The sequence below is a fragment of the Onychostruthus taczanowskii genome, unplaced genomic scaffold (genome assembly GCF_017590055.1).
Source record: "Onychostruthus taczanowskii isolate IOZ18803 unplaced genomic scaffold, ASM1759005v1 scaffold6, whole genome shotgun sequence".
NCBI classification, from domain to species: domain Eukaryota; kingdom Metazoa; phylum Chordata; class Aves; order Passeriformes; family Passeridae; genus Onychostruthus; species Onychostruthus taczanowskii.
In genome coordinates, this window is record NW_024503679.1 from 8,184,409 (window position 1) to 8,206,320 (window position 21,912).

The window sequence follows — 21,912 nt, forward strand, 5'->3', positions numbered from 1 at the left end:
GGCATTTAAAATAGGAGATTTCTAAGCATCAGGAGGGCAAAATACCACACCTTCAGTTTACCCTGATAACACAGTAATTAAGAAACACCTAGAGAACATGGTCATTCTAACTTAAGATACCTTACTTACGCCCAGTATGAGCTATTTTTTGCTATATCAAAGAGAAGAATAATTGAAACATGATTTGTTATGATAATTTAATGAAAAAATGCAAGCATATTTGCTTTTGTTGTGGGAACACAAATAGAAGGTTACAGGAGGTCCTTCAAAATGGAAAAGTCAATTAAAATACTAACTTCAAACATCTCTCATTACGCTCCGAAGGAATTTTGAAAACCAATTATAAATGACCACAAGTTACAGTAGCTTGGTTTTAGATAAACACTGCATGCTAAATTGAATATAAAAATAGGTTCTATTTAATAAATTTATTTCTAGTGCACTATAAACATTTATGAGAGTGTTATTACAAGGGTAAAGAAAAGTCTGCAGTAGTATTTCAAGTAACTTGATAAAATTTGTTCGTGTAACATTGATCACGAAATGGACACAGTAGAAAGGATTTTCCTGAATCATCACACTTTATTTAAACATCAAGTTAATTTTTTCCTTCAAATGAGGACTGCTGGTATTGGTTCAAGTTAGAGTGGGCTAATTAAAAAACACTATCTTGCTGAGACTGGGGATCCCACACCATTATTCTCCAAGCATTTGTTGCAGCATTTTCATACATTTGAATCTGATGTTGCATTGAGTTGTGGGACAGCTGAATTCGATTTGTCAAGAGTTGAGGAATGAAGCATGCTCTGGGTTTGTTATCTGCTGGCCTCTACTGTAAACTTTTGTGCTGCTTTTTGTACTGAGAGTCTTGCCACTGCCACTAGAAATGTCTCTCTGAGAAGTAACATTTTCATCTGCAGGAGAAAATGACCTGATGTGAGGAAACTCTTCACAGTACACAGTCTGTGCTTGAACATTTGTATTGGCTTTTTGTTGAGGATACAAGAGAGGCATTTCACCACAATCCAGATACATGCTTCCATCCCCAGAACTCCATTCACTACTGCTTCCTTCATCTCTTTCTGGAGGGTCTTTAAAATCAAATTCTTGACTTCTCTTAGACTTAGTTTTCCATTTTCCACATGATTTGATACATTTATCCTCCTTCAAGCCTGTTCTTCCATTCTTGCTCTTAAGCATATGATGAGTTGGCCCAGAGCTGCTGTGGCCATTTGTAACCCTGGGTATTTGCCTATTTTGTAGTGCTCCCTGACCAGCAGAGGGAGGAGCATCACCATTGCTCACAGCACACAACGGTCCTTTGTCTATATTTGCAATGGGGCCATATCTTCCATCTTCATTTGGGTAACATTCTGGTAGAACACCTCTAGATGCACCATCGAGATTTTGAGAATTATTCCTGCTCTGAATATTTGAAGTCACTGTTTCACAAAGCAGATGTTGAGTTTTGGTCTGCATTCCATCAAACTGCTGTCTCAAATCACGTGGAACACGCTTCTGGACAACTTTATCAGTGGCTTTTTCAGTACTGCTTTCACTACATGATTTGCTTTCCATATGGTGTGACCTAGTCCGAAGCACACAATCTCTCTTGGAGCACTCACCTCCAGGATCAGAATTTAAACGCAGAGCTAGGAGGGAAAGAGATAGATAATTAAAGAGAATGTTAATACTGGAAGAAAAGCATTTTCATTACTACATGCATTAAATCAGTATGCTCAAGAAGAGCAGGACCACAGAATCCAGCTCACCTGGGCAGGCAGATTTGTGCTGGGGAATGTGCCGAAGAGGCGTTTCCAGTCCTTTAGCCATCATAGCAAGTTTACTGGCAGCATCCATTATTTTCTTTTCAGCTCTGTCAAGAATTGCAGAACATGGGGGGAAAAAAACCATAACCAAAAATAAGTTTAAGGGTAATTCAACTCTACATTTTACTTCAAGGCAATGATACTGAGAGTCAGAGAATACCGACAGGAGAGTGTGCCAGGCAGCTCAGCAGTGACCTGGCACCAACACGCACACCCTGGCAAGACTTCAGGCCAGGCACTGTTTGCTCCAAGGTGGACAAACACCAGGCTGAAATCTACACACCTCTTGCACAGCCAACAGTCATTTCCAAACATACTTGAACTTACCCTTCATGTTTGCCATTATCAGTGAGCAGCTGTTGAAGGCATGTCAAGTAGTATTTGCGCATTTTCCGTGCTGTCTCTTGGCGCTCTCTTAAAACCTCTACTTTAATCATCTCAGCAGCTCTCTCCTTACTTTCACGGATATAACAAAGCATATCACCTACAAACACACTTCATTAGTACCAGTTTCCCCCAGAGTGGGGAAGAAGCCAACACCACAAACTGGGATTGTCTAGCAGACCTGGAACAAGTCAGCAAAGACATGGATTCACCTGCCAACATTCCACCAAATCCTCGTGCCAGTTGTTGCCTACTGGATGAATGCCAGGGCAAACCACAGCAGGTCAATATGAAGCATCAGAAAGGAATTCAGTTGTCTGATTCTGCATCTTAAGCAGGCATAGGGATTTGGGAGGAATGTTGGCTGGTAAAAATATGGTCTAGAAACTTTTCAATGGCCATGCAGAAATTTGGGGACCTGCTGCAGTCAGGTAAGACCTGGTGCTACACTTAATCCTTTCTCCTCAAACAGAAGGTTGCTGACTAGGCCAGAAGGCAGGATACAGCATAAGAGAAATGCACATTTTCTCTCAGAACAAGCTGCAGGCTAGGTAGATTTTTTTTCTGGAGAAACAAGATCAGTTCTCAAAATACACTTTACCACTTTAAAAGACATACTACAGTACAACAAAGGAAGGAAGGTAAAACAAGGCTTTGCTCATCACAATTGCATGTTGAATTTAGGGTGACAATTCCATTTCTCACAGTCACTCTAGTAAGATGGAAAATTTATTTCTCATGTGATTTGGTTGTCAGATTCCTGTCCAAGCTGGCTGAAGGAAGAAGCAAAGTAATTTATTTTCCTCCACTAAATCTTTAACTAAGACTTTAGTACTTACACTTAATCTTGCTCAAAGCTTTGATGTAGTGAGCACGCATTTCTTCCAGACCTTTCACAGAGTCAGAGGATGCACAAGGTTTTGAGATGCCTTCCCTTGACAATGACCTGAAATGCATACACATCACACTGCACAAAAAAAGCAACTTATATATTCCCCAAATAAGAAATCATCTCTCTTAGTTTTGTAAATACCTTGGTGGTGATCCCTGGTCTTTCAGTTTAGTCTTCATGTCGGAATTTTGTGCAATTAGAACCATCTCATTTTCTATTAAAAAGAAAAAAAAGCTGAACCATAATTCACTGCATGTCTCTAAATTCAAGTTCAAGAGATGCTTATGTAATAACTGCTGCTTCTGGTACAAGACAATGTCACAAAGCATCATTAGTTGCAGTACAGCTGTTGCAGTAACAAGCAGACAAGAATCAATCCCAACACACTTCAGTGAAGTCTGAATATAGGAATCATCTCATACAGTAATTAAATAAGTTTAAAGCCTTCATATGCCATTACTAACACTAAACTGGAATATTCAAGTGTACTTGGAAAGAAAGGACAGGATAAAAAATAACAAGGGTGGTTTTGACAAACACTGAAAAAGAATTATTAATTTGTGGGTTAGCAACTGTGCCTTCAAGATACAAAGATACAAGATAAATCTTGGTAGGTTTTGTAGGTTTATTGTGGTGAGGGTTTTTTGTTTGTTTTGAGATTGATAACTGAAACCCCAGTATCCAGTATCTTTTAATGAAAATTAAAAAAAAGATGAGAGAATCAAAGTTGTCTTTAGGAGACAAACAATCCTAGCCTTGGATTTGCTCTGACTTAGCTTCATATTCCTTCACAGCAAGCTGAAGATGTTTATGGGCCATCTCCAGCTCTCTTTTCAAGTCCTGGCACACAGCCTCTCTTTTTTCAAGCTCCTGGCAGCAGCATTTGCAGCACAAATCTTCCTGAGACCCAAAGTTCCTTTTTGTACATTTCTGACTTGCAACAGTTATTGCTAAAAGTTATACATCAACATGGAACCAAAAAAAAAACAAAACAATCAAGCCCAACCTATTTTCAATGTTCTACTTAGTCCTCTTCTCACTGGAAAGTGTGCAATATTTTAGCCCAATTAAACTAACCACAAGAGGCTGGTACCCTGTTCCAGAAGGTGCAGCAGCATCTCTCAACTCATACAGCCCTCACAGCCTCCATGCACTTCCATCACTGATGATCTGAGTTCTTCAGTCAGCAAAAAGACTTGCAGGTTAAATGCTTTTAAATGTTTTTAGTATTTTTTTTAAATAACAACATCCAAGTAGGGTCTTTTGAAGTCAGCTGAAGGAAACTGTCCCAGCTGGAAAGCCTCACACATGTCTGAGCCTGGTTAAGGGATACACAAAGACTGGGCTCCTTCCAGGCCAGCGCTGGCTGCTCCCCACAGCCAGGCCAGGGCGCTCTAGAGACAGGAGCACTGCAGTGCTGGTATTGTTCTGTCTTAATAGACCTCCTCATGTTGGTGTTGAAGGAATTCAAGCCACACTACAGGCACAGAGCCAAAAACTCTCTTGGGTTTTGGTGCTTTATGTTTTTCAGTTGCACAAGAACTCAAACTAAACTGAAGCCCCAGGGACATGTGTCCCTCCCATGAAGCTTTTCCCATCTACACTGTCTCCAGTTTTGCCATAGTACACGTGCCAGCCTTGGGAAGAGCTACGATGCCAAAGTACATACTAGGCACAGGGAGTGGGGGGAAAGGGAAGAAGGGGAAAAACAAAAAGAGAGAGAAACACCACCCAGGGATTCACACTTTTTTCAGCTACATTCTTGACCAAAAGAACCAGAGAAGATTACCATGCCAGGTCAAGCAAGTTCTCAACACAATAGTATCTTTTACATGAATGCAGAATTCCTTGTCTTGTGTAATGCCAAGAGCAAGCAGTACAATTCAATCTTCAAAGCTCCAATCTAGTGTTACCCATTTACAAACACAGTTTACACCATACCCTGCATATCATGGCCAACACTGCCTTGCATGTGAACTGCTATATACTCCAAAGGATTTGCTGCTAAAAACTCCCAAAGAATGCACACACCTCTAGCAGATGAGACAGCTATTTCTTTCCTCCTGAATAATGGCTTTAAAAAGCAGCAAGCTACTAGCATTTGATAAAATGAAACCTCAAAGCCCAGCATTAAATCAGTAAACTGGAGACCAGTAGCATTTGTTGCAGTTTGTGACTTTAACTTAGCTTATGCAGTATTAAACAACCTTACAGTCAGAAGAACTGTATCTTCCTCTATCACCCAAATATTTACTAATTAACTAACTTTGCTTTGGGGTCATCAATAGGACATTGTATATCATCAAACTGAGCTTGTTAGTAGCAGTCTTTAATATTCAATCTGCCAGATTAAGATCAAACTCAATACCTTTGTCTGTTCCAGCTTCCTGCAAGGGTGTCTGTCTTCTCAGCCTCCTTTGTGCTTCTGCTTGGTGTCCAACATTGCACACAGGGGGTCTTGCCACGTCCCCAGTGTTTCCTGCACCATGTTGTGGGTAAGGGTATGATTCTTTATTTGCATTACTCATTAGCTCTTCATATTTCTGCAATTGAAACACACTTCCTGAAAACACAACACAGCAAAAAGTGTTCCACACCACAACCAATCCTGGTCACCAAGTAGCTTTAGTAATTTTAACACAGGTACTTTAAACTTGCAGTAGAACCACAGATTACAAGTCAAATAGTGAAGAAAACATCTATTCTATGATATAGAAGTTGTATTTAGCATAAATCATCGCAACAGCAGTGCCTGAATATCTTGAGTATTATTTGGAAATGTCAGTAGCCCTTAACATAGCAGAACTATACCCTGTCTTTGAACTGTTGAGGATAACTTGCTTTTTAAAGAGAAAAGACATTAGTAGGAAATTAAAAAGACTTCACTAGATAAGGTGGTCCAAGCCAACCAATGTTTTGAGATTCAAAGGCATATTAAGCAGTTTACCAAGAGACATTTCATTTCCACTACAGAAGGTGCATAAGGCACAGGAAAAAATTATTCTCTTTATCATCGTGGATATGACTTGTGACATGAAAACCCTTAAGACTCACTTACTGAACAGAAATACATTAACATTAAAGAAATGGTAACATGCCATCTTCTCTTGAAAAACAAGAATTTTCTCTGTCCTATTCTCAGATAATTCCCCAGCTACTAACTGCTGGGTAGCAATGGCATTTCCGGTGGGATGCTCCCCACAATAAAAAACGTATTACAAGCATAAGCACTGCAAGAAGAGGAATCTGCTAAAACAACAGAAACAAGGGCTTTGGGACACAATTTGACTCAGCCCCAAACTCCTCTAGAAGAGGGTAAGACATCTTTCCTCATTTGGGCAGGCACACTGAAAAAGATTTCCTAGAGGCACAATAAAATAGGCAAGACTCTTATTCCCAAAACAGAGCTGACTGACAAACCTACTGCAGGCAATTCGTAAAAAGGATTTTTAGTTCTGCAAGGTTTTCATCTTGATTTGTATAAAGAGGAGGGGAAAAAAGCGTAACATGATCCATAATCACTGTCCAACCACCACTGCAAACTGGATTTTGCAGCTATGCAAAAATCTGAGGTGGGTTCTCTCATTACAGCCCATCAAAGAGATTACAAGGAGCCTTTAACAGGCTCCCAACCTCAAGCAGGTGGATTAATCTCCTTAATTTACAAGTCTTTGCACAAATGACATTCCTAACCTGACCTTCTCTTCTTTAAAGACTGAAGATGTCAAAGCTACATCCTTTTCCTTCTCACTTGTTAATGGTAGATTTAGCCTCCTTTTAGTTTTAGAGTACACTTATCAATGAACACAAATGTTGAATTTCCTGTTTTTTACTATTACATGGATATTTCATGGGAGAAAACAGGCCTGACTGACTTCTCAAATACTTTTTCTGATTGGCAGTTACAACGTACAGAAATATTACCTGTTTCCATTCTCTCTCTTTCTTTTCCAGAATTGTGCACACCGTGTTTCTATAGGCCTTTTGTAAACAAGCCTTCAGTTTGTCTTTGTCTTGACTGGTTAATTGAACATGAGAGTCAAAACAGTTGTCCTTCCAAGAATGTTTACTCTGTGGGCACTTGACCAGTTCTTCATGAATTTCACTCAACAAATACTCCAGCTCAACCAGAGTCTTCTCCTCATACTGCCTCATTTCATCCTGCAGTCTCTTGGCTTCCTGAGCCTCCCATTCTCGCTGCTTTTGCTTTAGTAACATCTTGATTTCTGCCTCTTTCTGAATGGAGAGATCATTCTTTTGCTTTGCAAGGTCCTCCTTTGCTGTTGCAAGGACCTCTTTAATTCTGTTTCTGTGATCATCTAAGAATGATTGGTAGTCTCTCTCATTTTGTTCTTGTATCTGCAGAATTTCTTCTTGCTTTTCTTTGTTCCACTGCACACGGGCTTTTGCTAGTTCTGCTTTGACAGCTGCAGGGATTTCCTCGTTCTTTAGCTCCAGTTCCCTCCTCAGAGAAATGATCTTTTCTTCAAGTTCTTTAACTCTTAGTCCAGGTGTCTCTGTACTTTCATATTCTTTCTTCCATTTCTCCTCAGCAGCTGAGAGAACCAGGGCTAACTGGCAAATAAACAACATAGTCATTAGAAATAGATACACACATTCACAGATACACAAAATGTAACTTTGAGTCATTAAAAATCTATTGGAGATATTTTCAATATATTTAATAAAAATTAAACCTTATATAGGCAAAAAAAAAAGGGTGTGGAGCAGAGTACCCAACAAACATCTTTCCTTAGTGACTCCCTGTGCCTATGTCTACAATCATTCCTCAGTAATAGATGGGATTTGGAAGACTTCACTGTTTATCAACACACATATAGCTATATAGCACATATATTTTGGGCTACCTGCTCTGCTGTAGTCTTTTGGTGTTCCTTTTCCCATTTTTCTTGTTCTGTCTTTAGATTTAGTTTGTACTCTTGCAGCCACTTGGCACGAGCTTGGGCTAAAGCTGCATCTACCTTTAAACAGATAAAAAACCTGCTTCAGTAGGTAGGTAGGTACACTGAATACATTTTTATTATTACTTTCATGTAACAGTGCAAGAACATATTTCAGTTTGGATTGCCTACGTTTATAGAAATTAAAAGAATCAGACCAGCAGCATTTCGTGCAAAAAATTATGCCAAAATTAAAAATACTAAATTTATTTTTAACAAAATTATATAAAATCTAAGTCAGTGTTGCTCAGTTCTGTTCAAAACTCCTGCAAAACTTGTTTAACAGTGTGAAAAACAAATCATATGCTACAGTTTTTTCAGAACTTTATTTCTAATATAGCAAATATCAATACTAAACTTAATAGGAAGTTAGTGAAGGAGTCCACTTTCTTTTTTTTTTTAGGTGACTTAAGTGGACACAGCAGTTTCACAGACTCTAGGCAGACAGAACAATTATTTGTTACCTGGCTGGAAAGATTTTTACAGTATTTATTTTCCAGTTCTAATTCAAATTCTTTTAAGGCCTCTTCAGAGGCTGCATTTTCTTTCAGAGACTTCTGGATCTGCAGCCTCTGGTCTTGAACAGCCCCTTCTAACTCTTTTGCTGAAGCTTCATCCACAACTTGGTCAGTTTGGCAGCTGCAGTCATTACATTCAGCTACAGTTCTTCTCACTTCTTCCAGCCTACTTTGCCATTCTCTTTCTAATTTGGCAAAGACTTGTTCTTTATTCTAAGAACAAAAATATTTTTTTAAGAAAATCTCCTCAGTGTCTAAATAAACAGATTTCACTGGTGTTTAGCAAATGAAACACTGTTTACATCAATGATCCTCCTTAACAGGAGAACAAAACCATGTATAGACGAGAGAGTTTGGTGACTCATCACAGCTTTCCCCTATGGGATAGGATACACAAAGGATTTCTACATGACACCCAAGTAAACAACAGAAAGCATAACCTTCACTCAAGCACCAGGGTGGAAAACTCCAGCATGTTACCAGCTGTGACATCCAGGGTGTTCTGTTCCATACTTTGCAACATATAGGTTTTGGGTTTCTTTAAAAATATGAAACGTGTGTAATACCTAATGACTTCTTCAGAGGCTTTTAAATTGACAAATCCTTAACAGCCACTTCCAATGACAGAACAACAGCACACAAATCTAAAGATCTGTTTCTGAAAATAAACAGCAAAACAACAACAACAAATTGAAATTCCCTGATCTAAGTTTCACACCTCCTTTTCTTCCTTTTCCCAGTGAACTTTGGCTAATGCAACTTCTTCTTGAACTTGCTGGTTTTTCTCTTCCAGCCACTGCTTCTTTGCTGCTATCATGGACCTGATGTGTTCCTCTTCAAGCTCAGTCCTCAGAAGTTTAAGGGAGAGTTCCTTTTCTTCTAGTAGCTGCTTCTTGAGCTAGACCAAAAATAAATAAATGAAGTACTCTCCAAGGCACAACTGCTCTGGTACAAAACTATGAGAACGCATGAGACACGTTATAAACCCTGGAGAGGCTGTGCACTGACCTTATAGATGACACCTAGACAAGAAATTTAACTCGCAAAAAAGGTGTTTTAAGATATTATATCAGAGGTTATTAGAGGCTATTGCTGTAAAGTAAGTTTTTGTATCAAGCATCTTTACTCCCATCATACTTTGAGCTGCACCTCTTGCTTACCCAGACAATTGATCTGCTTCAGTCATTGCACACTAAGATCTTCAGAAAAGCAAAGTTTTAATCAAATCAATCTGAATTCATTACTACTTTAAAAAAACACAGCATTTTTAGATCAGTTTTATACAGGGAGAAGTAAACTTGTATAATCATTCAGAGTTTTTGAAAATGTCTTATGAATGTAAAAGCTCATACTGCTGACTAAGCATCCTCAGAAATCAGAATTATGGAAGTTCACTACATGAAAACAAACAGTTATTGGAAAGAGTTACTTGTACAGTATTTCAAAGCCCAGAACACAAGACCAGCTTAATTTAAAAACCACTAAGTCCTGTGTATGAGCTTTCTGATTCAGCTGCATCTCTCCCAAGCAGGTTCCGCAAACATGTACAAAATTAATTACACTTCTTAATGTTACATCTTGAAAACAGAGTGGAATTATATGGTTTATAGGCAATTCCATTTGTACCTTCTCTTCCTTCAGCTGCTGCTCTTGTTGAAATTTCTGTCTTAAAGTAGTTTCCAAGGCATCCTTCTCCTGACAAACTCCAATGTAACATTCCTTCACTGCCGTGATCTCTTTGTTCAGCTCCTCTATGTTATCCCTTCAAAGGACAGATGACTTATTATCAATTGGCCTCAGAGGACAGCAAGCAGCTTTAAATAAGTGTAACTAGCAGTGAAGGTCAGACAAGAAACATGAAAGTTTCAGTAGGAATGAAAATAATGCTAAGTCTTACTTTAACTGTGAGATTGTCTCTTCAGAAGTTTGAAGAAGCAGCTGCTTTTCCATAGCAAACCTCTCCATCAGCTCCTTCTCAAAATGTGCTTTGGTGTCCTCATGATGTTGCTGATAAGTTCTTTCACACCTACAATTCCAAGAAAGGAAAAATAACTACCTGATTTCAACAACCTAGGTTTAAGTTTTCTGTAAGAAAATACCTTTTAACATTGACCTCCTCTTGTACCTGATAGGTGAAACGAGAGTGTGTGCAGGATGAAAATCCACAAATTAAATTAAACTAAGTTAACACACTTACCTGTCAATGGCTTCTTGCTTATCATGATCAAACTCCTGAACCATCTTTCTCATCTGACAACAGAGGTCTTGATTTAAGCTTTTCAGTTTTTCCTCATTTTTCTTCAGTTCTTCAATAGTTGAAGCATGGGCCTGGACAAACAAGGGTCAAGTAATATGGGGTTGTAAGAACCTTTTCTAATCACAGATTTTTAGCATGGGGTGGGGGTTTTTTGTGACTTTTTTCTTTCCTGTAGAGGTAAGCAGCATCTCTGTCTTACCTCAACTTCCTGCAGCAAAGCTTCATTAGCCTTTTTGAGTCTCAGAACTTCTTCCTTTAGATTAGGAGAAGCATCCTTCAAATTTGTGACAGGCTAAAAATAAATAAAATTAAGATTATATCTTTCAATACATAAATGATTTAGCAGTTAATGCTTAAAAAAAATTCAGAGTTGCCAAATAAAAATTGTACTTAAAAAACAAAAAACACAGGAAATTATTGCACTGCAAGATCACAGAATCACTGCTATTCTAGATGAATTCTTAAAACTCAGTATCATGAAGCTTTGCAGAAGCACACACCCAGTGCTGTGTTTGCAAGCTGAATGACAACAGTCATCCAACAGAGAGCACACTTCCCACATACATTGTATTCTATCCCACATCCAGGTCTCCATGCACAGATACTGCAAGCCTGATCAATCCACAGAGGGAAGGCAATAATGGGGTGAAGAGAGATGCAATATCGAGGAGATTCCTTATTGATCAAATTACCTGTCAAGGCCCTCTGAAGGCAATCTGTTAAATGTTCTGATTGTATAATCTAATGGTACTATCAGCTCTCTTGCAGAAATTACAAGGTCCTTTTGGCTAAAGAAAACCATCTTTTTCCAATTAAATTTACTTCTAACATAAGTAGGGCAGAGACACTAGGCACTCTCAAGCATCTAAGTCATCATTTTAGGACTCACTTAATAATGCATAGGCTGCCCAGGCTCTGCTTCACTTGTTTTCTTTTCAAACCAAGATACCAAACCAGAGTTGCTATGAATACTCAACTATGCATAATTTTTTTATCTCTTCTCATAAGAAGTTTTGGTTTTTTTCACCAAAAACCAGAATACTTGACTTTTAAAGAAGTGTAAAAGGACAAACCTCTGAATCTCTTGATGCTTTTTCTGCTTTCAACTGCTTGTATTCCTCTAGTGTCTTCTGGCAATCCTTAAGACTATTTTGCAGTTGAGTAATCTGGTTTCTCTTCATTTTATTACTGCTCAATAAACGTTCCAGCTCAGCTTTTAATTCTACTATAATTTCATCTTTAGAGAGTTCTTTATCCACGTCTCTGTTCTGTATTGCACTATCAGGAAAGACATAATCATTCAGTATTTAAAAGACAAAAATAATGTAGCTCAAAGTCTGTGGTAGCAAAGAGAAGAGTAACTAATGCTACCAGAAATACCGGGATGTCGAAGATGTAATAGTAAAAAGCCTAAGAGGACATGAATATCAAAGCTTTTCCATCAAGTTGCAATTAATTTACAGAAAACTTGTTAATTCAGCTGTTTCCTCAAAAGATTCATCCTCACCCTATGTGGAGAGTTTTGAAGTAACTCAATTAGTTGATGTAAAAGACAGCTTTAGCTTTAAGCAACTATGTGGAGCTTTGAGCAAGAAAAGTATCCATGAATATAATTCAACAGTTAAAGGAACAGCAATATAGTCCCTACAAAATCTGAAGACTTATTAAATAGCAACCAAGATTTATTAATTAGGCAACCAATTTATGGTATTAGTACAGTTTCTCTTTCTCAGATTACCTGGCAATACAAGCAGTATTTCAAATATCTATCAAAAACTTATGTGTAGATCCAGTAGAGCCCTCTTTTTACAAATAACATGCATAATTTCTTAAGGATTTAGAATTTTTCTTTCAACAAGAATTACTCAATACCTGCAGAATTTTGGCTTCTTCCCTGTAATTTTTTTAATTCCCAGTTCTACATAGGAATCACCCAGGCTCATAGGTTGCTCTCCACCTGCATCATTCAAAAACACTCCAAGTTTGGCAGCAGATTCATACAAAGCTATTTCTTCTTTCAGTTCCGTTAACTCTTCCTGAAAGGAGGAAACAGAAAAAAAAAAAAAAATTACACTGACCAGAGAGACTCCAAGCCAACATATCAGGCCCATGATAACTCTACCAAAGAAAATAAACACATGGAGCTCTTCCTTCTAAATATAGTTATATTTAGCTGCATTTAGTTGAATTGTCTAGCATTAACTTACTTATACGCTAATTTTTCATTTCTGATACCTCTAAAAGCATATATTAAAACTAAAAATTTGTTTAAATATACAAGCAATATTCCTTATTGTTCTCATTACAGTCCATCCATGAAGTATTATTTGTTTTGCTCTTCTGCATTCCTGCTGTCCTTGTATAGCAAAATGGATGACAACAGAAAAGCACATACCTGGAGAAACAGCTATTACTCTAGTACTTAGTAGGATTCACAGTTTCCAAGACAACAGATTTAAATCAAATATATGAATTGGAAACACAGACTTCCACTGATGCTTTACAGAGAACTTTGTAGCATTCCCTTTTGCTGACAAAAGATAAAATTCAGAACATGGTATCTCCTCATTAAATTACAAGACTCCAAGCACACAGAATTTACATTCAAATTTTTTCCAAAAGCAGGTTGGACAGAAGTATGAGATCAGCTTTGTGCCAATACAATTGCCCAACTGTGTTTTAATTGGAGGGGAGGGAGGAAGTCCAACATGCAACACTGGGAGAGGAAGTAGTCAAAGATTATGCACTTGTTTCCTCCAAAAATTTAAAGTGTTTCAACCACAAACTTCTTAGTTACAATACCTCTCCCCACCCCCATCAAATGAAAACATTTTATTCAAACAAAATATTCAATAAAATGAACCTGCAAAGCCTTGTTCATGTTGTTGCTTATAATCTGTGCAGACTGAGCTTGTTGCAACTGAAACCGTAACTGATTTGTCTCCTGCATTGAGCCTATTGTAGGAAAGAAAAGGGAGAAAAAGAGCAAGTGATAAATATGCAAGAAAGTCTATGCAATCTGAAGAAAAAATCTCTGTTAAAAATAGCAGTGTTGATTCTGGCAATAGACATTACTGTTTCTATTTCCTTGAGCTCACTAACAGCTACTAAATACATTACTATCAAAGGACTTCAATGTGTGAAGGTAGGCAAAAGTCAAACACACAAACTGCAAAACATTTCACAATCTATTTCTATGATACAGGTTTCTAAGAATCAGCCTCCAGCTCCTAAAACAATTCTCACTAGGACTTCAATTTAGAATGGCAATTCAAGTCAAGCACCTTAATACAAAATTAAATAACTTGCATCCAAATCCTGTTGTTTAGTATGAAACAAGGTTTACACATATGCAGCACAAAATACATATGAAAACACTTTAATCACTGTTGTTTGAGGATTGGAGATGTTTACTTTTATTTCTATTTGGTTTTTACATCTTAGTCTAGAATGAACCTTCAGTCTGACTAATCCACTGCACAGGAAACAGTCTAGAACACAAATCAGCTTGACATTGATTCCACTTCCACAGAAACATCAATATGCAATTTCATATTTAGAAAAAATGAAGATATTTCTGCAAGGAAAGGTAACAGTATGAGTAAAAGGCTGACCTGTTTGCAGTAAATTTGCACATTGCTTTTGGCTTTCTTCTAGGCTTCTTGTCAGTCGATTAATTATTTCAGTTTTTTCACATTTGGTTTCTTCCAGCATTTTTTCAAGTTGCTTAACGTGCTCTCCTAGATTTTTGCAAAGCTCTTTCTAGGAAGAGAGTATTTTTACTCGTTTTACATCTAGAACTGTTTCAGATACAGAAAAATTCAATATATACAGGATAAAAGAGAAAAATAATCAATCAGATACCTAAAGGGGTAGAGGAGAGTTAAATCAATCACAGATCAAACACTGTCCTTGGCTGACAAGTGACCTCCTACAGCATCAAAGTTCAGTTTTCACTGGGAGGCAGTAATTGTACTCATATATAAACATACATGGATGAGAATCATTTCATATTTCCTAGAGCAGTTACTTTTCAGCACATCAGATTATCTCCTGTAATTAATCACATACACTTAGTCTATTGCAGAAAAAAATCAAGCCTTCACATCATATCAAGCCAGTCAGTTTATTTTAACTAGACTTAAGCCAAGTAAGCAAGTGCCAATACTCTTTAAAAGAGGAACTGTAGTTTCTTTTTCACAGGATATACAAAGTAGACATTTATATGGCATTACTTAGTTACCTACACAGACCTGCTTTGTATCTACACCTTTTGACTTTTCTATCTTCTCTCAAAAAACAGATCTCCCTCTTTCAATACCCCAAAAATGCTACCATATATTTTACAGTACAGACAAGCTTGTATAAGCTTTGTTGTGGTACTAACAGACAAAAATTCAGCAGTGCATTTTGTTTAGAAGCAAGTACCAGTTATCTTTCCAAGTATACAACCCACCTATTTCTATATGTTGAGACAAGGATTAGAGAAATTTATTTTCTTTATGTGAAATAAGAGGAAAATTTATTAAGACCTACCTGGAATACACTGCTTGAATATTTCTAATAGTGGAATGGATTCTTATGATATATAAGTGGAATAATTTCAGTAAGCTCTACAACCATGTAATACAATCTATATCAAACTCCATCTTAAAGACAGCCTTTTACATCTCCTCTACTCTTAAATCCTTACTTCTAAAATAAGGTCACTGTTGAGTGGTTAGTCATCCTTCAGCATTTTGAGAACAAATCTTGGCAACTGACTGTTCAATAAAAAGTTTCTCCTGCTTTTTTCTTGCAACAATATCACACTATTTCTTAATTAGTCCTTTTCTTTCCCAGAGTTATTTGCAGACTCCTTCAAAAAGACAGCGCACAGAAGGAAAGCTCAGGAGAGCAACTAAGACAATGAACTCCTGCCTCCTCTGCATCTGCTGTGTACAAGCTCACAATTTGAACTTACAACTGCCTGCAGATGTTTATGAAAACATACCACATAGGCCTCATAATGTTGAGACTTTCCATTTTCTAAGCAGCTTCCAGAAGGAGTTATTAGAATTGTAGGTCAAGAAACGCAGTTTGGGAAACACGGGGAGCCCTACAGTGTCTCCAGTACAGCACTCAGCATCCCAAAATAATTCTCACCTGCTCTCGGAGTGCAGATTGTGTAGTATCAAGTTTCTGCTCTAATGACAATACTTGCTGTTCATACTTCTGCTTGAGTGCAGAAATAATGGCCTCGTGTTGCTCTCTGGCTCGCTGGAGGGCATCTGATCGCTGAAGTTCTAACAGCTGCTTTTGCAAGCTTTCCATGGCCACCTCTGCCACTTTGGATTGCTTCAGAATCTGTAGGAACAGTATCACAGTAGCTCCTAGTTACATACATTTCACTGTTGCTCCAACATTCTGTACATCAGTTCATTTCTTTTGTGCAAAAGTTGCCACAAGTCCTCAGATGATGCCTGTATATTCACACACAGTATTTTCAACCAATGAATCCTATCCATCCATCATGTATTTAGCTTTTGTAATAATCATGACCAGCATTTCAAGAGACTAGCACTTCTGTTTAATGCAAATGCACCACACATTGAACTGTAGAGGTCTTCCACAATAAACAGTCTAAAAATATTTACAGTACCTGCTCCTCATTGGTAGTAAGAGTCTGAATTTGAGTTTCAAGGGCCTTGATTTGGCCTTCAAGATGCATTTCCCGTTCCTTTCCATTCTGATACAGTTTCTGAGACTCATGAAGACTAAGAGCCAAACCATCCTTTTCATCTGAAGAAAGAGACATCATTGTGTGAGAACCGTGGCCAGCCACCCAAGAGCTTCATGAACACAACTGTTCAGTAGCTGCTCTACAGAACCATTCACTCTGGTTGTACTGTGGAAACAACAGAAGACTGAACAAAACCATTCAGTCTCCATCCAGCAACCACTGTGTGCTCCTGGCAGCAGGGAGCACTCCAATACACTGTTTCCAGGAGGGTCCTGAAGGTACAAGCCCCATCCTGGCAGCAGGAGGACCTGACCTCCTCCCCTACACCATTTAAAGGGAGAGTCCTCTGGAGGAACAGCCAAGACACAGCCAAATGGTTGACAGCTGAACTTTTCTCTCTCCTTTGCTTCTTTTGCGTTCCAAAAACTATAGTCTTAATTCTCTAAGTTTAGTGGTTTTTTTCTCTGTTACTATAGGAAATGGGAAACTAAGACAATCAGATTTTGTAATTTTTGAAAGAGATTTTCTCTACATACAGTCTATGAAATGGCCTGTTACACTAGACACCACCAAAATAAAAAATTTCACAGATGTCCACTTCTATTGGGGTTTGGGTGTTTTGGTGTTGACTTTTTTCCCCCCCTCCCCCCAGCTTTGAAGAGACTACTTGGCAGACTTCTCACTTTTCTGTACATTTGTGATGCCTGACACATTTGGACTCTGGAAACAACAGTAGTCTTGAAAATGCAGTAAAAGTTAAGACAGTTATGCAGTCAGGCACCAATCCAGAGATTTTCACTTAGAACAATGTTTGGGGGAAGAGGTTTAGGCACATATTGTCCCAAATCAATTTTAGAATTATGATAAATACCTTTAAAGACACTTTTCTAAATCAATCTCAGAATTTAAAAGTTGCTAGATATGAATAAAATCTAAGAATTAGCACAAAATATTTTACCTTTGACCATTGAAAGCTGATGATTCAAATACCTAATCTGCTGTGCACTCTTCTCTAGCTTTTCATTAAGTTCTTCCAGTTGTCTTTCCCTTGCTTTATTTAGAACTTGAAGTTGAAGAATCTGCATGTTTTCTGAAGAATCTGCCAAATTTCAAACAGCATGCAGACAAGTCAGCACAGATACTAAGAAAGTCATCACTGTAATTCCTGCTCCAAAATATTGTTTTTATAGTGCTAAGTTCATTGCTGGTGCACAAAATCTATTTTTTATCCACATTTGATTTGCATCACACAAATTGCTCTGGCAGCAATGGCTGAAGGATTGTGTGCAAAGTACAATTCCAACCTTACAGCAAGCTCAGATAAAAGAACTCACAAACTTGTGGCCACTACAAGTTGACAACAAGTCTAACAAAGTAGTTCTGTCATTTGAAGTGTACCTAACAGAAAAGCCCAATGTGGCATCACTCAGAGTGCACTTCCTAAGGTACAGTGAGTCATTATCTTCAATATTATGAAAGAACACAAAGTGTCAACAAGGTTTGACATCAAGTCATCAGATACATTTTTTCAGTTTCATCAATCAAAACTACATTTTCAATGCCCAAAACTCATATAGCCTCAGCAAAAAGAGATCATTTCTAGACATAAAAGATTCTATACTTCAACATACTTTTAGTTGTCCTCTTACTGAAAAATTACTGAAATCAACAGGTTCACTGATTTCCAGTGAACTTTTTACACCAGTTTATTTTAAATCTAAGCACCAAACACTTACTTTCATCATTGCCCAAGAATTCATGTTGCAAACCTTCAAACACTTCATTTCTTCTGTTTCCTTCTTGGATTCCTGGAATATTTTGATGAATGCCATTTTGGTATGGTTTATAAGCCACTTTGTAAGATTCTGGTGACTGGCCATTGACAACATCAGATGCAACAAACTGCTGCTGTGACAACATACACATAAGAAGAAATACATTAAAACTACAACTATACTCTTGCTCAGTGAAAATATCTTTCATTTTACAGGTTGACATTAAGAAGAGTTCTAGTAGCTCTTCATTTTCAGGCTCCAATCCAGCACACCATTTAAGCATGATAGAATTCTTCATGAAAAGTTCCACCTTAGAAAAGTAGTGAAGTATTAACTTAAATAGAATAAGCACACAATTAAGTGAATCACATTCATTCTGCCTCATGGAATTCTACCAAGGCAACAGGAGAAAGAACAAAAATCATAACATGAAAATATGAAAATTTACTTACTAATGTCTCATTTTTTAAAATAGGCTACAGAAGCCTCCCATCACTGTTTCAAAAGATTGGAAGAGACTCAAGACATTTAGAAATATTACTATCAATAGCTAAAGTCTTGTGAAAATTTTCCAAGAGACAGAAAAATGTGTCAGCTTCTAAAATACCTTAAGATGTTCCTTTGGATCATCAGAAAAATTTAGTATTTTATTTTGCTGATTGTTAAATTCTGGTTTATGGCCATTTGTATAAGGCCTGAAGTTTTCAGGAAGATGATACATATTGTTATCTTGGTAGCAGCTTGGAGAGTTAAACCCATCTCTACCAAGATACACATCAACTTGACCACCTTGGCCATCCTGGCCACAGTAATCTTCTTTAACATCATATAAATGTTTCTTCTCTTCATCATTATGTAGGCCATTCCAATTCTTCCCATGTTTTTCAACATGATCAGTTTGCTGGTCACACAAGAATTGTTCAGGGTACAGATTTTGTCCTTGTTCATAGCCCTATGAATGGATATGAGGTTTAGAATTGCTCTCTCAAAACTCAGATTTCACCCCACCCTCTTTTTTCCTGAGGTTACCAGCCCTCAAATTAGAAATACTTCAAATGAATACCAAAACACATCACCTACACGGATTTCTCTAATTAATTTAAACACTATTTAGCATGTTATAATGAACAAGCAGCAATTACATTCCTGCTCATACAAGCTTACATTTGGAGGATCACTGATCAATGGATGATCATTCCACCTTCCATCAAGCTTCCCAGGCTCACGTGACCTAGAGAGACACAAGCAGCTTAACTATGCACTAATAACTTCAGGGAAAAAACAAACCTTCTTTTTTTTAAAATTAAGGCATATCTAGTTTACTGCAAATTGCACTACAGCTCCCCTTTTACTTGGATTACTTTTACACACCTCATCAACTCAGACTTTGCTTTATTCTTGAAAGCACAACATAAATAATAACAAGATGTTGCCAAATGCCTTACTGCTCCTCAGTCTCCTGAATGCTACAGTCTGAGTAACTGGAGAGCTGGTCTCCACTGTCCTCCAGCATGTCATGGGGAAGGTCTGTCAACAATTGTTGCAACTGAAATAGAACAAACAACATTCATTATATGCTCTTCAGGAGAATTAATACAAGTTCAGCCCAAAAACACTGGCAAAGTGGGCCACTTGCACAAAATCCTGGTTTTCTTCCTCCAAGGAAGAATTCACAACACTGGAATTCACAAAGAGGCTTGTACCACAGAATGCTTACTAGACTAGACTACCAACCAAAGCATTTTTCTGCCAAACTCTTGTTGAGAGAAGAGCTGCACCAGAAAGAAGTAAGGGAAATGCCATCTAGCAGACATGTCCAGGACAGACTAATTTCAAAGAATCATCTGCAAATTGATGATGCCAGAATTTCTCCTCTCTAAACTCCAGGCTAGAGAGGCAGTAGGCATTCAAAACATGCTCTTTCTGAGAAGCCTGGATAGAAATCCACTTAAGAACTTGCCAGCCAGTATCACTACCTTCAAGAAGTCATCACTGCAATGATTAGTGCTCTGCTCTGGACCAAGCAACTGGACACAAACAAACAACTAAAACCCACCCCAACTTCACTTCTTACGCTTTTCAAGAGTGGCACAGTCTGTACCCTCTTTGCTCCTACCAGACTACATAAACCTTTTTCTTTCTTTTTATGTGCTTAAAAGACAGGAAGAAGCTAAATTCACAAGCCTTCAGATTAAATTACTTAATTATTTTTCACCTCTTGTTCTCTTGCATAATCTTCTTGGTCATAGTCTTCATCTTCATGTTGAGTTTGTAGAGCTCCACTATCAAAGTCAAGGGACATTGTTTTCTAATATTGATTTTGCGTATCCAGCAAAACCTACCACAGGACAGGAAAACATCACACCTGAGTAAAATACATGAGGAATCAAAAAGCACCACCCTCATCATCTGAATTACTTAGCATGAAAATGCAATTCTTGAAACAGTCATTGCACAGTATTTGTTTCTCATATATCCAAGCCTATCCACTTGCAAAAATTTAGCACTTAAAACAAGTATTTGGGTTTTTCATAGGCTGACATAATATAACTTCTGAAGTTCACTTACAACCAGACATTATTTTCTGCAAGTTCTAGTACTGTACACTGTACACATGATGTGATACATGATAGTTATGTCCACTTTTGCATCTTGCTCGGTAGTCTTCTAGGGAATAACTACATCTTGTATTAAAAACTGAAAGTATGCTGTATAATAGCCCCAAAAGGAAAAATAGGAGAAGTATCCCAGAAATCTAAAAAGGATCACATGAGTTGCAGATTTCACAGCTTAAGAGAGTCTTGACTCCCAAGGAACTGTGCACACTGAGCAGTGTGCTCACAGAAAGCTGCTGTGTGTGAGTGCTGGTCCAGGTTTGGTTACAAGATAAGTTACTCCCTGTTGAAGGGACACTTGTTTGGGCACACAGGTGTAGCACGTACTGAAGTCCTCACTTGATATAACGTAACACTACAAGAGCATTAATTCCAAGTTTAAAGTCACTTCGTCACGTTTAAAGGACCCTCTTTCACACTGCTGTTCAAGGACACTCTAACAGGGCTGGCAGGAGGCCTCACAACGCAGCCGCTGTCTCTGTGCACCCCCCGCGACCCCTCTCACACGAGGCTCCCGCTTCCCCCACACCGCACCGGCTGAACACGACCACCGGCCCTGCCCCCTTCCTTAGAGCCCTCCCCGGCCCCGGCAGCGAAGGCAGCCGCTGGAGAGCGCGCAGCCGCCGGAGCCGCGACCGGCCCCGGGAGCCGGACCTGGACGGGCCGGGGGCAGCGCCAGGGGCACGGGGCGAGCTCGGCGCCGCCACCTCAGTCCGCTGCGACGGCGGCGCGGGGCGATGCTGCCGTTATTCAGCGCAGCTCCCGCGGGGCCCCCGAGCAGCGAAACCCACCTGAGGCGCCCTGGCCACCCGCCCTCACAGCCACCACCGGGGCGGGCCCGCCGCTCTTCCGCACCACAGCCGGCCCGCGCCCGCCGCGCTGATTGACAGCCCCGGGCACCAACCCGCGGCCAGAACCGCCCAGAGCCACGCTGACTGACAGCCCCGTGCACCAATCAG

The 21,912-nt window shown here is 38.7% G+C and overlaps 1 protein-coding gene across 1 annotated transcript; it reads right to left on the reverse strand.

Moving 5' to 3' along the window:
* Positions 1–532: 532 nt before the first annotated feature.
* Positions 533–21,788, reverse strand: CEP152 (centrosomal protein 152). Its single transcript, XM_041418646.1, has 25 exons — positions 21,745–21,788; positions 20,554–20,676; positions 19,784–19,884; positions 19,503–19,569; positions 18,300–18,471; positions 17,522–17,662; positions 16,483–16,622; positions 15,987–16,187; positions 14,456–14,603; positions 13,705–13,796; positions 12,714–12,877; positions 11,915–12,119; positions 11,041–11,133; positions 10,782–10,912; positions 10,482–10,610; positions 10,211–10,346; positions 9,303–9,482; positions 7,974–8,087; positions 7,030–7,680; positions 5,474–5,648; positions 3,247–3,319; positions 3,053–3,159; positions 2,157–2,313; positions 1,773–1,876; positions 533–1,652 (listed from the first exon to the last, which is right to left on the reverse strand). The coding sequence occupies exons 2-25, from the start codon at positions 20,638–20,640 to the stop codon at positions 781–783; spliced, it is 4,440 nt and encodes a 1,479-aa protein (XP_041274580.1). The 5' UTR covers positions 20,641–20,676; positions 21,745–21,788; the 3' UTR covers positions 533–780.
* Between the last annotated feature and the right edge of the window lie 124 nt (positions 21,789–21,912).